Genomic DNA, 18,074 nt, shown 5'->3' with positions numbered 1-18,074 from the left:
CGGACACATAAAAGAAATACATCTATGACGACCTTTTTAAATGCTGCTTAGGTTAAAGTTGTTCTCTTAAATGTCATAAACATCCAAAGTGGGATCTTTTGATCTTTCCACATTACAACGGACTAGATCAAATGTTCGACAGCTTTTAAAGGTTTTTCACCTGAACCATGGATTTTACCTATATACATATGCACACAAACATTAAATAAACGCACGCATATATATATATATATATATATATATATATATACACACACACATACATACACTAATTACATTGTCTTTACAGACGTTAGCAATCCCAATGCTCCTCACCAATCTCATCATAGTTATCAGATCTATCTTCAGCGACACCTAAACCCCGTCCGTGAGCCCGAAGATGACCTTTCAGGCGGCACAGTCTGCCACACATATGGCAGACAAAGTTGTGCGTTAAAACTTGTTTCACTTCTGGCTCCGTTTTTTTGCTCACTTTGCTCGTGGCATGTGTTTTTTTTATGGTTAATGTAAGCTGCTTTTGAGAGGAGCACACGATTACAAGCCTCACATTTCCAGTTCTTCAACTCAATGGGCAAAACAGACACATTCCCCCTCCGAAGGCTTCTCTTGAGTTCAGCATGAGTGATTTTATCCCTTGCAAAAAATTCAGAACCCCCTTCCAACTACCCTCCTTCATTGACACACACACACACGCACACACACACGCATTATATAAACATTAAAAACGGCCAACAATAAATGCAATTACGTTTCAATACTACTTATGCTTGATCTTTACATTCTTTTGGCCTTGACGCAGTACAAATAGCACTGAAACATAATTGCATTTATGTAGGCCATTTTAAATGTTTATATTTATCAAGCTCTACCTTGCATTGAACACTTGAAAAAAAAAATTACTTTCAAGTTCATTTTCTCAATATACTGAAACTTCTTTAAGATATGAAAATATACTTTCTGCAACTACTAATCTTTGTAAGCAATTATTTTGATATTTCATTTTTGTGTTAGTGGTTAATATATTTCTTATCTCGGTTGACTTTAGTGTTTTTTTTTTTATTGTGAACGGTATCGTTAAACTCATGACTCACGCAGCAGCCACCAATAGCGTAGTGGTTAGGAGCCTTGACTTTCGTACAAACGGTCGGGTTTCAATCCTGGCTTGAGGTAGTTGCCTGTCTAGCTGCACTGATGAGCTGTGAAACAGCGAAACAGTAATGTATGTGGATGACTATCTATATATATATATATATATATATACACACACACACACACACACTAGCAGGGCGCCCGGCATTGCCCGGATGTAAAATATGCTTAAATATAACATTTTGATTAATGCAGATTTGATATTTATTATTATATTCGACCCAATATATACTAATGATTTAAAAAGTTAATAAAAAAAAAAGACATGCGTCACAACTAAGAATCAAAACCAAAACGTTTAGCTTACGGTTTATTTTTTTTCCTTTGCCATTAATGACTGAGCTATGAAGATATGTTTGCTGTAAAGCTAAAATTAAACCATGAACCAATAGCTATTACATTATGCATGCATATTCGTAATGCTGTCGTTCGACTCACTTGGCAAATTTCATTTTTTTTAATTTTCACTTCTGTACCGATTTTCCCAAGCTAAACCCCAAATATAAAGTTTTGCATGGGTTCAAATAAATGAAGTTTCATATCTGTAGACCAAAAACTGACGGAGGAGTGTGGTAGGCAAAACTTTTTAAACAAAAATATATATACATAAACATATCTGGAAAGAGTTTTGTGCTTATCAAACTTTTTATGCAAATATTATGCAAGTATAAATCATGTAGAATATCTGCATGAATATAATTACACGTAATAGTTAACTAAAGGTGATCATCCCATAAGAAAACCGAAAAAACTAAAAGGGAATTAATTAAAATGAATGTTTAAAAGAATATGCAAGTTAGCTAGATCTTTTACAAATGAATGCAATCCACGACCAATATATAAGTTGTATTTTCTTTTTAAATAAATAGAAAAAAAGGGGTTTTAATATGAACATCAATACACATTTGTGTAAAACAAGACACCTCGTCATATATATGACAAACTAAAAATTTTCAGCTTAAATTTTATAAAAAAATTTTTAAATCTACATTTATCTTCTAAAATTCAACACATTTCAATAAATCCTTTCCAACCTATAATACTGACACTTGCAGTTTCCGTAGCAGAACTTTCAATCTAATCGTTCAAAGAACTATAAATCTATACAATCGGAAAATTCTTATTCCAAGTCTAGAAATGTACATCCCAGCAATGGGTTTACAAATTTCACCAATTTTTCAACCATTGATCAAATTTTATTATTGTCCAACTACATCTTCATACTTGGACATCAATTTAAATATCCGTTTCGTACATATGTATTTTCTATATAATCTTTCAAACATGACTTTCTTTCAGAATTTGAAGCTTACAGTTTTTACACTAATCAGCAATCTAGTATATCTAGAAAAGTGAGAATCGGCGCATATGTGAAGACACTTCTCAACCTATATACTCAATCAATTTTTTATCTATAGACTTGAAATTTGGGATATAGAGTATTCAAATGTGTAGAAAACATTTTAATCGGTTTTCATCCGAACAAAAGGGCTGCTAAGGGGTCAAAATTGAAAAATTGGTATACAGAGGTGATAAGATTTTTTGTTTTCAACTGCTTCATGACTGCTCATGCGCAGTTGTGAAACATGACTGCTTCCTTAGGTTAAATAAAAGTTGATTTGAAAACACATTTTAAAAATCATGTTAAGTTGGTCTAATGTTTTTTTTTACATTTTCACCCCAAACAAGGCACATTACCACTGTGGTGTAGGGGGCTACTATCAGGGCAGCAACTACTGGGGCACTATGTTGGGATTTGGGCAGCAAGATGTTGGTTCACATTACACTTGAACTTCTGCATGTCAGTACAGTTGGGGAAGCAGGGACCTGGAATGGAATTCTAGAGTCTAGCGGTTCTGGGGAAGAAACTACTGGAGTAGAAAGATCTTTTACATCTAGGGATCTCTGTGGGGGTGGGATTTAGCTGCCTGTCGGGTTTGTCGAGGGTGTCTGCATCGTGGGGGCACAAGTGCTTGTAGTTCGTCAGAGCATTCACCATTAAAATACTTGTAGAACAGGCAGAGGGACGCAACGTTTCGTCGATGAGGCAGAGGCTGAAGCTTAGATGCCAGTTCAGGGCCTATCAGATTGGCGACTCTTTTGAACCTTGTCTAGGAGCGAGAGACTAGAAGCAGATGCACCAGCCCAAATGTGACAGCAATACTCCATACATGGGCGAATGGTGACCTTATAGAGGTACAGGATACTTTTAGGTGTCAGTAGTTTTCTAGCATAGTAGAGAAGCCTACCTTCTTCGCAGCGGCCTTGGCAATGTTTTCAATATAATTGTTTCAACTCATGTTTCCTGTGAACGTTAGGCCAAGCAGTTTAAAAGATGTACTCTCAGACAGGGAGTCACTGGCCATTGCTATTGGTGGCAGAGAGGGTTTCTTGTAATTATTTAAGGAAACCAGTTTAGTCTTGGCGGCAATGAATGTGACCATCCATTTTTGTCACCATTCCACTAGATTGGAGGTCATCCTCTAGTGTTTTTGCCATTTCTTTAGTTATGTGTTCATTTGTTTTCCTGTCATAGAGTGTGGTGTCATCAGTATATATACCCATCTCAGAGGCAGTTTTGTCGGGGAGGTCATTCAGGAACAATAGAGGTCCAAGGATAGACCCCTGAGGCACTCCCGCATTTATATCACACTGTTTAGATGTACGACCGTCGAAGACAACCTGGATTTTTCTCTTATCTAAGAAGAATTTAATTATGTTAAGTATTCTACCAGTGATACCGTATGATCTGATTTCCCTGAGTAGACCCTCATGCCATACCCTGTCAAAAGCCTTAGATATATCTAGAGCTACTGCTCTGCCCTCCACCGCTTTTTCCAGTGAATAGTATATACGTTCAGAGATGTCTGCTGTGGAACAGGCTTGTCTAAATCCATATTGTTTGTCAGTCAGAAGTTTAGCATGTGTAAGGTGCTGGACTAGAGCATGGTTAATTATGGTCTCAAATATTTTGGTGAAAAGTGGGAGGAGGCTAATGGGGCGATAATTTGATGGGTCAGTTCTTTTGCCAGAATTCTTGAATACTGGTACCACAGAAGCAGTTTTCCAACAGCCCGCAAAGCATGAAATCTCATACCTTATACTTTACTCAGTCTTTAGGTTTTGGTTTCGATCTCAGCTAGAGTATTTTTTTTTTTTTTTTTTTACTTATAAGAAGAGAAGTGTTTAGAAAAGATATAATACTCACATGCACATGTCTCAGTTTCATTCCGTTTTTTTTCTTAATTTTTTTTTTTTTTTAAAAAAGGAATTTAACTTTACGTTTAATACTTAAGATATTTCTGTTTATAATAAATAAAAATTCTGCATTGATGAAAATGTAATATTTATGCATATTTTACGATCGAGCAACGCCGGGCAGCTTGCTAGTGTTATATCAAATTCTTTTGCTAAACTCCATGGAATAAGAAAATAATTCACTTTATCTTGTATTAGGAACAATATTTGTAAATCATAATTTGCATAATTTTAACATATTTTATTTCTATAGACAAATATTACATATTAGAATGTTTAGTGTAGCGATTGTTTCGAACAAATTGGTTTGCAAGAAACCAAAAGTCACTCGTCAGGCGACGTAAAAAAGTTTATTTGTGACCAAAGGCATCTGCTTCAAAAACTTTTAGATTTTTTTAATTGGATGCCTTTGGTGGCAAATAAACTTTTTACGTCGCCTGATGAGCGGCTTTTGGTTTCTTGCAAACCAATTTGTCCGAAACATTAGCATGTTCAGTGTAGTGACTATGTAATATTTGTCTATATAAATAAAAATATGTTTTTTTATTGAGCACTCTTAATAATCTCGTTTTAATTCATAGGTTTTATCTTCTGAATACTTTTAACTTCGTATATAAAAGGTTGTTTTATTTTAAATTAAAATCAACCTTTTATTTTAATTATTTAATGCAGAAACGACATGCTTCACAGATTTCTTTAAGAAACACAGTATCAACCAGTTTTTTTGTTTTTTTTAAGTAAACACCACTGCGCTAACAGTTTGGCCTTATATTGGAAATGTTATTAACTTATTTTTTTCAAGGCAAAATTTAAAAAAAAAAAAAATTATTTGAAATTATTTCTGATTAGCACCATACCTCCAGATGGGCAATGTCCGGTGAATATTGCTAAAAAAATGTTTGTAACTTCCAAAATTTCAAATATAAGAAATTTCTGGAAAAGAGAGAGAGATTTTCTATTCGACAGTTCAAATGCTTCCAAATTCAATTCAAATTTCAATGTAATTAAAAACATTTTTTTTTTAAGTTATGGTTATAAAAACCGTTAGCAATATACAGAGGTTACCTATCTAATTAGGGAAGGCATAAAACTTAGGAATATCACTAATAATAATACTAATAATAATAATAATACTAATAATAATAATAGGATAGTTAGACAATGCACAACTCCAAAAATGTGACAGTGATCCATGTTTTTTTCACAGTTCTGAGGCAGCACGTTCAGGACGGCAGAACACATTGCAAAAGAGGATCGCTGGTACAAAAATAAACTATTAAATATTAACAAAAGATTAAAATGACCAATTTGTTTCTGAAAAAATCTGGTGGGTTTAATTTTCAAAAAGTGTACTTCGAAAGAAGTACTTTATTAACAGAGTTGGTAGAAAAACAAGAGAATGGGCGAAATATTTGAACAAATCAGTTCATGTTTTTAAGACGTTTCGGAAATCCATCAATTACAATGTTTAATGTCTAGATTGATAAAGGCCCCTCATCTGCATCTAACCTTTAGTCTCATCCTCAACATCACTATATCGTTTGATTTCGTTGCCATGGAAATGGAACCGACTGAGAAGAAACAGGGAAAAAAGTCTTGTAAATTGAAGAGGGGTGCGTCATTAAAAACAATCCATATGAATAGAATTATGACTACTTCTCGTATAGCTGTGTATGTGTGTTTTTCGTCTATACGTGACTTTTTAATCTTTTTGAACTTCTCAGCTTTAAGATAACTGCCATTAAAACAACAATGTCTAAACCAAAGTAGTTTTTATAACAATTTGCCTCGTGAAATAACCAAACATTAACGCTGTAAGTTTAATTATGAAATCAAATCCATCTAAATGCATTTCGGTTTACTTGGAAACAAGTTAGTTAGCAATAATGAATTATTTTGTGGCTATTTTAGCTAGAAGCAAAGTATAGTTTTACATTTCATCTTTTTTGTTCTCAGTCAGTGGAGGAATCCAGTGTAACCCCCCCCCTTTTTTTTTTTGAGAGGATCTGGATTTTCTCCACAATGTCGTGACATTTGATTGGGTTTCTACGAGTATTTAGTTTTAATTTTCGATGTTTCAGCGATTATCAAGACTCCAAAGATGACCGTGTATCATGTCACTTTTTTTTTTTTTATTCTAACTTAAAATTTGCTATTTATTGTATTTTAAAGTAAATAAACGCTTTAAAATCACTTATCCAGGTAGGTACAATGCCTTTGGTGACATTTGTTATATATTTGTTTTTGACCACTTTTCCGTTTTGTTGTCACCTGCTAAATGTCGGAATATTATGAAACAAATATTTGTGTAAACGCTTTATTTGTTTAATTACATTATTTTTTATAAATAATTAAAAGACTTTACTTTGCATTACACATTGTTACCAATTCATTTTTGGGGTTTGTTTTACTATACACAGATTCGAAAAAGTTGTCACAGAACAAATAAATGTCATCAAAGGCAAGATTAGTTACTTTTCTACCCAACTGGATATGTTTTTAGTGTTTATATTTAATGTAACGTGTTTATTCAGCTCGAAAAACATACAATTTTTACCGATGTATTGGAAAATTCAAAATGGCGGCCGACTCTCTCTCTCTCGGAGATGGTAAGTTTGGGAAAAGGGGTTATAAATAAAAAACCAGTCAAAATACTGTTAAAAACCCGGCGAATATATGTCAGCCTATGTCACGGTAACATATATTGAGTGAGTTTCTAACAGTATTTTGTCTGTTTTTTTAATTTATAACTCATTTTCCCAAACTTACCGCCTCAAAGAGAGAGTCGGCTGCCATTTAAAATTTTCCAATACATCGGTAAACACTGTTTTTCGAGCTGAATAAGCATGTTACATTAAATAAAAACACTAAAAACATATCCAGTTAAGTAGAAAAGTAACTTATCTTGCCTTTGATAACATTTATTTGTTATATATTTGTTTTGTGACAACTTTTTCGAATCTATGTGTACAGTAAAACAAACCCCATTTTTGTATCGATCGTGTCGCCATGTTGGTAATAAGCTGATAAGTTTTTTTTGTTGTTGTTTTTGGTTGTTGTTTTTTTACACAATACGCAATTGATTTTCAAGTCCAATTACGTTCAACATTGGACTAATCTTAAAAAGTATATATATTTTAAGCTTTTCGAACCAGCATAGTATAAACATTCCCAACCTCCTCATGTTAAGCACAGCTTTCGAGGTTGGAGGGGTTTATTCCGAAAGCCGTTTTTAACTTGAGATTGGAGTGTTTGTACTACGCTGGGTACTCTTGTAAAAATACTAAATTATAACAGTTATATAATTTTCACGTTTGACGAGTTAGATTAGTTTTTTTTTTAATAATAATAAAAACTAAAAAAAAACGCACTTTTAGTTCATGCCAAAATTGCTTTCTAAACTTAAAAACTTAAAAATCAATGTCTAATGTTTAAATATTGGCAATATTTGCACATTCTTTTCATTTTTTATATTTAAATAAACTGAAGCTGAAGCTGTCGATTGTTGTCGTCGTCAGTATTGGAAAGTGATTTTGACGGCTTTTAATTGACTGATAGAAAGTGTTTTCTCGTTCAAAAGTAAAGTTGAGTCTCATTTGGGTGCATGTCCAGAATTCAACATTATTTTTTTTAAATACAGTAAAACATTACATTTATTACATTCATTAACCCTTATCCTTGAGTGGTTTTCGGGCCTTGATAAGTGTTTACCCCTCAAGTAAAGAAAAAAAAAATCACGATATGTCAAGTAGATTTTTTCTAAAATAAATATGAGTAAGCCGAGTTTGTTTTGCTCCGCCATGTTTTGAATAAAGGGAAACAACTCAATTAGAACTACCGAGATCAACATTAGTCATGTGATATATAAAATAAAGTACTGGATCAATTTCCATAATTTTTGGAATATGGCATATTTTATTCCATGACGGATACGAACGCCAATAAAGACTTTTTTTTATTTAGGTCAAATTCTGAACAACAACTCATTTGTTCTAAAAATAGAACAGAATCAAATGTTAGCATGACCGATTTTACAAATGTAAAAGCTAAAATCATGCAAAACTATTTCAGTCACGTAAATTATTTAGAGTGAAATAAGAATACCATGATTAACTATTGTATTTTAATGTTTTTCAGATCTTGTTCATTGTCAGCAGACAATAAACGGTTGTGGAGCAAATGAGATTTATTTTTAAATAGACTTTTTGGCGCACTTGAAGAATCTTGCCCCCTCCTTTTATTTTTAAGATGTTTTTAGTGGATTATTATTGAATAGACTACTAGATTATCAAATGAAATGAAAAATATATATTTTTGTAGGGAATGCTCTGTTTCTACTTCACCGTTCAAGCAAATCGATCACTTATTTTAAAACCATTCAACTTTTTAGGCCAAATTTAGCCTTTTTTTATTATTATTTTTAGTGACCTTTTAAAAACGGCTAAATTAATAAAAAATAAAGCTAAATTCGCGAAATTTGGCCTAAAAAGTGTTGAATGGTTGTGATCGATTTACTAAACCATTGCATTAGAAATTGATTATCTCCTACAAATATTTAAATATTGATTTTTTTTTTTTTCTTTTTATTTGATAATCTGAGACTACTGTTCATTTGATAATAATCCGCTGAAAAAAATTGAAACAAATACGAAAATAAAAAAAATAGAAGGTGGGAGAGGGTGTAAGATTCTGCAGGATCGTTGACTTAAAAAAAAAAAAAAAACATAGGAGGAAAAAGGCGAAACCACCCGCATGTATAGACGCCCAAGTAACATGGGGCAAATGTGTATTTCAGCGGCGTAAATTATTTGACGGACAAAAATTTATAAAAGTTATTAATTTTAACACATCATTAGACCGTGATTGTTGTACATTTTGTCTAATAAAAAATGTTGAAAAAAATAGTAAATTTATTTTTTTTCGGGTTTTCAGCCTTAGGGTTTTCTAATAATGTGTTTTATATAAAAATTTAAAAAGATTTTTTATAAATTTTGTCCGTGAAATAATTTACGCTGCTGAAATACACATTTGCCTAACATGTTATGCGTGAAATGACTAATAATTTACTTAAATCATTTTCTAGTAAAGAAAAAAAAATGTAACTAAGGAAGCACCAAGCCAGAGAGAGCACGTTTCATGAAACGGCAAACGCCGAAATAGAAAATTAATCCAGAAAATATAGTCAGTTTTATAAACAAGTACATAAAGAGGCTATCCAAGAGTTTTGCCACTTCTACAGATTTTGAACCCAACTTATTTTTTTACCCTCTTACCTAAATTTTAGGTTTAATTTGGCAAAAGTTGATTTGGTTCATGTTCAATTCAAATTCTGTAAATGCACCCAAGTTCAAAACTTAGTGGTTCTTGAACCAGAAAATTAGGAACGCGAGTCGTTGACCTTCCTTGCATAGCCGCTTTTGACTTATTTATAAAGATGGTGACTATGGTTTTCATTTCGATGTGTACGATGATTTTTTTTTATATAAATAAAACGTGGATTAAGTAAAACTAAGTTGTTTAAAAGTAAAGACAGTTTTCACTTAAAATGTCATTAATGGAATTAACCATGTTTTTATTAAAATTTACAAAAATGGGTACTAGTGCAGTGCCTGCAGTGGTGCAGTGCACTTATTGATCCGTGCTGAAATAACATTATTTAAAAAGCCATTCTTAACATGGGGAGGGGAGGTTGTTTTGTACCTATTCTATACTTTAACCTTACAATTGAATAATAAAAAAAAAAAAAAATAGGGATAGAATATTCAATCTAATAATTGAATCCTTTTACCAAATTTGGTACTATTACAGTTTATCGACGAAAATGGAGACGCCATTACTTTTCGGCCACCTGTCATCAGAATCAGAGGGAGAAATCAGTATTTATGGCCGAAAAAAAAAAAAAATGTAAGTAGATAATAATGACTTCCGGAAAGAACTAATTACTACGTGCCTTGCCTCGGCGTAGTATAAACATCTCCAACCTCCCCATGTTAAGAACGGCTTTCGAGGTGGGAGGGGGTGTTTATTCCGAAAGGCGTTCGTAATATGAGGAGGTGAAAAGTGTGTATACTACGATGGGCCCCAGCGTAGTATACGTGCCGCTGGGGCCCATCGTAGTAATTAATTCTTTCATTATCTAGTTTAATTTTTGTTATTTATTTCATCCTCCGGTCATAGTTTACAATACTGATTTCTCTCTTATTTTGACGACAGGTGCCCGAAAAATAATGGCGTCTCCATTTTCGGCGATAAACTGTAGTAGTACCCAAAATTTTTAATTATTCTAGCAAATTTTCTTTGAAAATGATTGTGCCATGCTATTTTTTAAAATAGTATTTTCAAGTTAAATTCAAGTTTTACAATATCTTATTTGGTAGGAAACGCACAGAATAGTTACAAATAGTTCAGTTGGTCTACCCGGCTGCAAATACCAAATACCATCCCCATGTTAAGAATGGTTTTCTAAATAATGCTCTTATTTCAGCACAGTACAATAAGTGCACAAAGTAACAAAAGATTTAGGCGACAGTTTTTTTTTTTTTTTTTTTTTTTTTTTCTTTTAATTATGCCCGTTTATTGTACCTATTTACAATGCCTCCCCACGGGACAGAGTTAGACACCAGGGTCGTTTTTTAACGTGGAGAAAAGGTACAAAAATAAAAAAAATTGTCTCAGTCGTGAAGGATTTCTCCTCCACCGAAAGAGAACGAAAAATGGAAGTGCCGCATCTGAAGAACAGATACTACGCTTTGATCTTTGTCAAAAAGGGGTTGTTGATCCTGAGTGATCCACAGCCAGGAATTCGGAATAGGGGTATGTGAGCAAGGAAATTCGGTGCTTGTTAAGATAGAGTCGACAGATCGATTTTTTAAATATGTGGGTTTAAGCAAAAACAACAGTACTTACTTGCTAAGTCGAAAATAGTAATATATCCAAAAGTTATGAAAATTCATCGGGTAGAACAACTGCTATTGCGTTTTTAGTAAGAAAAAAAGTATCCTATGTTGGTCTCCATTAAAGTGTCAAAAAAGAGATGTATGTCCCTTGTATTCGCAATCTTCAATGTGTTCATATCTAGGGAAAATGCAATTGCCCCGAATTTTCCGTAAAAATTACTTAATTTTTTATAATTAATTACGCGATGAATTTTCGTAATTTTTTGATATATTACTATTTTCGACATCTGTATGGAAAGGTGTTTAATGGTTTTACTTTATAATACGTTTATTTACACCGAAAAACAGTGGCGAGCGTTGAGAACAAGAAAAATGGTCGTCAATTGACACCTACATATTTAAAGTTTTGATAATGCCTTAAAAATTGTTAGAAACAAAAGAAACATTGTTAGAAAAATATTGCAAAATAAATAAATAAAGTATTAAAACATTAACAAACAAAAAATATGTTTGCTTATGTTCTTTTTATTCATTTTTTTATTTTTAGGGGAAAAGGGGTCAGTAGCTGACGCAGGCTAACTACTTATCTCATTGTCTGATAAAGGATACGAGTGTGTGGAACGATAACGAATCTGTTGCAGGTGGGAGATAAATACCGGAGGGGGGGGGGGCTTACGGGCAAAGTAAAAAAAATAAACATTAAACAACAGGAGGATTTCTCTCCATAAACAAGTTTAGCGAAAATGTAGCGATTAAAAACTAATAATGCGTTAAAACATTTCCAGTGAAACCATAAATAAATAAAAATAAAATCTTATATGGCAGGTGGGTAATCTTTTTTAACTTTTGTTAAACAGAAAACTAACTTTTTTTTCTTAATCTTGAAAAAATTATATTCTTTTAGATAAGCAAAATTAGGGGTCAATGTGCACTGGTTGTCTAACCTGCAAAGGGTGTTTATTCGGAAAGCTGTTCTTAACATGGGAGGTTGGGAGAAGAACGGCTTTTTGGAATAAACATCCCAACCTCTCCAGGTTAAAAACGGCTTTCGGAATAAGGTGCTAATGCAGAGAGTGATCCGCGCTATTTTTTTAAATCGTATTTCCACGTTTAATTAAAGTTTTATGGGTTTTTTTTTATTCAATTGTAAGGTCAAAGTACAGAATAGGTACAAAACACCCTCCCCTCATGTTAAGAATGGCTTTTTAAATAATAACGTTATTATTTCAGCACGGATCACTCTCTGCATGAGTATCCGGAATAAACACCCTTTACAGGTTGGATAACCAGTAGTACAGTACACATTGACCAAAGTAGGTTATATTCGTTTTGTTAAAAAAAATAATCTAAAAATGGGTTAATTCCCATTTCAGTCATGTAAATTATTTAAAGTGAAATAGATTATAGTATATTATATATAAATAACTCATATTTACTTCAACTATGTCATGGCAAAAAAAAAAAAATTAATAAGTTAGGGCGAATTTTCCTGTATTTATATTTTTAATAAAAATAAATATCGACGCCGAAATGAAAGGCTGGCCGGAAAAATAATCGCCATCTTTATTAACAGGTTGAGAACGATGTTAAAAGGGGCATAACTTGAATTCAGGGTTTTTTGGGGGGAGGGGGGTCCATTGGAAAAAAAAAAACGGGGGAAATATTACAAACAGAATATTGTTTAACTATTTTGAGGAGTTGAAAAATTATCAGTCTAACAAAAAAAAAAAAAAAGTGTTATTATTTTTAGAGACACCCTCTACCAAAAAATAATTCACGAATTTGTAATTAAAGGACAAAGTTATAAACTAGAGTTATCGTTCTTACTTAGCTAACCTTTTGTATATAAAGATGGCGACTATATTTTTTTGGTCGATATTTCATTTCGACAGTTCCCGCGCATGATGAAACTTGCTATACCTCGATAAAAGCTTATTTATTTTACCGTGCTAAAATTTTTTTAATAAAATTTTAAAGTTGAATTCAAGTTTTACGATATCTGGAGGACAGAATAATTGCAAAACATTCGGTAAATTTATACAAACACCGTGACAGCGAATTAACCCTAACCCCTAACCCTAACCCTGTCACGGTGTTTGTATAATAATACCAAACATTCTTCCCATGTTAAGAATGGCTTTCTGAATAATTAATGTTATCATTTCAGCACAATACAATAAGTGCATACTGCATAACACTTGATGTTTTTATTTTATTCATTATTTTAGTAAAACTGATTTTAAATTAAAAAGAAAAAGTTGTTTTACGCCAAAAAATCAATTTCACTCTAATTCGATGGTTGAAATTATCTCTATTGAACAAAATCAGTCAATATTTTTTAAAACAAGTTACATTCTTGGCATATTCGGATTTACTTACTGCAGTAAATGAATTAAAAAGAAAAAACGGGGGGGGGGGCTTTTTCTTTTTTTACATTAATCAACAAACCAAAACAGGGGTTAAAAAAAATAAATGAACAAATAAATATTGCCAAAGGAAAGAGGGGTTACTCTTCTTAGAAGAGTCTTCTACCTACCTGGATAAGATTTGTGTGTTTTAACTTATTTTAATACATTTATTTTGAAAGAAAATCATTGCCAAGTTTGCCTTAGAACGAAAAAAAAATGTCAGTATCGTTACATCAATATCGATCAAAAATAGAAAATTAAAAATATTGATGAAAAACTTGCCCAATAAATGTCAGCAATCGATGCACCGATCTATCAGTATCTTGTTTAATTTTCGATTTTGAGCGATTATTGAACGTAACGAGACCGCCATTTTTTCGTTGAATAGACTTGACACTATTTTTAAAACATAAATGAACGCTTTAAAATAAGTTAACATAAAAAAGTTATTTATGTAGGTGGAAGAAGAGTAACTTATCTTGCGTTTGGTAAAATTTATTTGTTGTATATTTATTTTCACTCTTTTTGTTTAGTTGGGTATTATAAAAACTGACTTTAAAAACAAAGGTGCTTATTCAAATTGGCACTCATGGTGACAAATAAAAAACTATGAGTATGTACAAATGTACATCTTTTTTTTAATGAGTATGTACTCGTCACAGAAACCAGATGTCATATTCCAATCCGCCAATGGTACTTAGACGGTTCAGTCGAGTACCCCAATAGTTACGTACATCGATTAAGTAGGGTTTTTTTTTTTTTTTTTTTTCAAGAAAATAAAAATTTACGATTTTTAGCGATTTTACTACTAAACTGTATTGAACATAACGATTTTTTTTTTTTTTTACTTCGACACTTCGATTTCAGTTGTCTCCCTTTTATTTATTTCATCAGATTTCATGATGCCTGACGAAAACACTACGATTCGCTAGGTCGTAAAATTTGATTTTCTAGTTAAAGAAAAAGGTGCTAGTGCACTTACTGATCCGCGCTATTTTTTTTAAATCGTATTTCCAAGTTCAATTAAAGTTTTGTTTTTTTATTCAATTGTAAGGTTAAAGTGTAGGATAAGGACAAAACACTCTCCCCTCCCCATGTTAAGAATGGCTTTTTAAATAACGTTATTATTTCAGCGCGGATCAATAAGTGTACTACTGCAGTACTGCAGTACTGCACTAGTACCAAGAAAACAAACTATTTGATCAAATTACATAATTTTTGGAATATGACATTTTCGTTAGTACGTACTTTTCTTCATTTTTTTTTTTATTTATTGATTTATTTTTTACTTTTAATTGCCGCAATAAGTGCCAATTTGAATAAGCACCTAAACAAACATCGTGGAAAACGGGAGAAAAATGGAAAACAGTTTCGTACTTACTTGTTTCGACGACTTATTTTTCTTCCCAGGTGAATAAAGATCCTCGTGTACCCTATCCAACAGCCAGAGTAAAAACTCTTGGGCGTCGTGTTGGTCCGACCCCTTATATTGGGGGTTATATTTGCCAGCCACAGACTTGAACTCACTGGAAATATCCGCGTTGTACTTACCCGACCAGATACTCCGTAACAAGGTCCCTAACTGGTCGGTAACCTCTCCTTTGGTCCCCGACTTTTTGACATGGTTCTTATTGTTCTGCAGGGCATCTTTGTAACGTCCTGTGACGAAGTAACCAGACAGAAATCCTGCGTTACTAAGACACTGTAACACGGCATTCATGAAACATGTGTTGCCATGGTTGTGTAGTCCCGTCGTGCCAGGAGTCCTGTCCCCCCAGACAGACAAGTGATGAAGATGGTTCCCACTATTATATAGAGTGTTATTATTGCTGGTATTATTGCTGTTCCGGCTGAAGCCATTACTAGGGATAGTGTTATTGTTTTTCGTTAGCAGAGGACGGCTTGTAGACTCGCAGTGGTTGCTGTAAAAGTCCTTTCCCTTCATTCCACCACCTGTCACGGAGATGGTCACAGGCACAACTGTTGTGTTATTACTAATACTACAACTACTACCCCCTAGTGACATCGCATTCATAGGCGTAGTAACTAGGGACTGGCTGCAGGTAGGTAAAGATGAGCTTGTACTAGTCGTACCTCCATTGTTAACGACAGTATAGCCATCTTCGACAGAAATTGATGCGTTATTGTTTGTGGTTCTCGTTCTGGTTATACCTATCGTCCCTGAAGAAGTCTGTCCACCTGAAGTTGAAGCACTAGCACCTGTGTTAATATTATAATTGTTATGATTGTTATTATTATTGTTATTCGTAGGCAGTCGTTTATTCCCTCGACTGTCATTATTACAATTATTCGAAGACGCGATCGACGATTGTCGCATTACAACTCGACTTACGAAGTTCTTCACGTTCTTGAAAGACGTTTTACGATTTTTCTTCTTGCTATTATTACCGCCAACAACCGAAGACGATGAAGAGACATCGACATGTTTTTTAATAGTATTGTTATTTGTGGTGCTGTTCGAACTATTATTACTACTGCTGTTTGGGATAGTGTTGCTACCATTCGGGCAGATTTTGTGACGGTCAGAATGGTGAGACGAAGTATAACTTGGGCCAATAGTACCCGCTTTAAGACTGTAGTGGTTCGAATCGCTGTGGCTACCTGAAGGAAGTAACAAACTTTGGTTGACCTTCCTGTGAGAAGGACTTAACTGTTGTTGTTGTGGCGGTGGTTGGTAATTAAAAACACGACCATCATCAGCCAATGCTTCGTCGTCATCTTCATCGATGACGTCTCCATCGGAGGCGGCCCTTTGCCTGCCACCAGGAATAGTCCCAACAGATGAGGACATGTTAAACCACTCTCGTTAAATTCATAGGAAAAGAAACAGGGGAGCGAATGGAAGCGATAATTCTCGGAAATTTTCGTAGTCGTGGTCGTCGTAGCGTTGTTGCTATTGTTTTCTCTAGGTTTCTTGTTGATATTTTCGTCGGGTCTGTTGTTAGTTTTAAGAAGATTGGCGTTGTACTTGCCGCTGTGGCAGTAATCGTGGTGGCACTGGGTAGCGTAGACGTCGGTGTCGCGAACTGGTCGGTTTCGGGCCACGGTGACGGTCGGTGCTCGGTGCAAGCACGATACTGAAAGGAAGGAGTTACTTGTCGGTGGCAGCCGACTGCCATGTTGGGTCGGTGGTTTCTAGTGAGAAGGTGGTGGGAGGGGGACGCAGCCTCGTTCTCACCTGCGCGATGGCTGCTGCTGATAATAGAGAAAAAAAAACAATCACTTGTTGGTCCGGCTGGAAAGCATAGTACACTTTGTGCACGTGTCTTCAAGTCCTTCATCCCCCCCCCCCCACGTCTTCCTAGCTTACACTTCCCACAACCATTCCGTCTGAGATTTTAGTCCAGTCTTTTTGAAATCAATAAAAATAAAATTCTGGTACTTACCGTGCTTTTTTTTTTTTAAATAGTATTTTCAAGTTTTACAATATTTTATTTATTAAAAATTGTTGGGCGAAAGTAATACAAAATATCCTCCCCCTCCCCATGTTAAGAATGGTTTTCTAAATAATAATATCGTTTCAACACGGTACCTTCTCTGTATAAGCACTGAAATTCTTCTTACCTTACTTAATATTTTTTTTTTTTTTTTACACTTCCAAACAAGGCATATTGCAACTTAAACGTTTAGGGAAACCATGAAACTGTGAGGAGTTGAGCAGCAAGATGTCTGTTCACATTACATTTAAATTTCTGCAGTTTAGTACAGTTAGGGAAGCAGGAAACAGAGAGAGAATTCCAAAGTCCAGGAGTCCGAGGGAAAAAACTATTAGGGTAGAAGGCTTATCGGCATCTAGGGATATCTACGGTGAAGAGGTGGGATTTTGCTACTTGTCGACAGAGTCGGGGGGAGGGGTATGTACGTCGAGAGGATACAAGTGCTATGAGTTCATCAGAGCACATTCCATTAAAATAAATACAAATATCTGTGCGTGAGGTTACCAAGCTAATCAAGAACCTTGATTCCAGTAAAGCAACTGGCCTTGACGGCATTCCAATTATAGTGTTGAAAAAGCTTCAACCAGAACTTGCCCCCCATACTTACAAAACTGTTTAAGCGTTCCCTTAAGGAGAAGTGCTTTCCAACACCTTGTAAAACCTCATCAGTATGCCCCGTATGTAAAAATTCTGGTGATAAGTCATCTCCCTCTCAGTACAGACCAATAAGTCTCCTGTGTGTCATGAGTAAGCTGCTGGAATCCATATTAAATAGAGAAGTAGTCAACCACCTCAGCAGAAATAACCTTCTTAGTGACACGCAATATGGTTTCCGTTCTGCTAGATCTACAGCAGATGTGTTAATGGTTATATCTCATAGGATTAGTGAATCTCTCGACATATCC

At 34.2% G+C, this 18,074-nt stretch overlaps 1 protein-coding gene across 1 annotated transcript in view; it reads right to left on the bottom strand.

Moving 5' to 3' along the window:
• The window catches only part of LOC145258134 (uncharacterized), a 306,677-nt gene extending 289,794 nt beyond the window's left edge, over window positions 1–16,883 (bottom strand). Inside the window, exon 1 of the mRNA XM_080115878.1 lies at window positions 15,093–16,883. Coding sequence (XP_079972004.1) covers window positions 15,093–16,523 — 1,431 coding nt within the window. The 5' untranslated portion in view covers window positions 16,524–16,883. The remainder of the gene's footprint in view (window positions 1–15,092) is intronic.
• Window positions 16,884–18,074: the final 1,191 nt, after the last annotated feature.

Source organism: Euprymna scolopes, chromosome 33 (assembly GCF_053919585.1).
Source record: "Euprymna scolopes isolate OS-2025 chromosome 33, ASM5391958v1, whole genome shotgun sequence".
NCBI lineage: Eukaryota > Metazoa > Mollusca > Cephalopoda > Sepiida > Sepiolidae > Euprymna > Euprymna scolopes.
The sequence above is the reverse complement of the archived record's forward strand: the minus strand, read 5'-3'. Positions and strand labels throughout refer to the sequence as shown.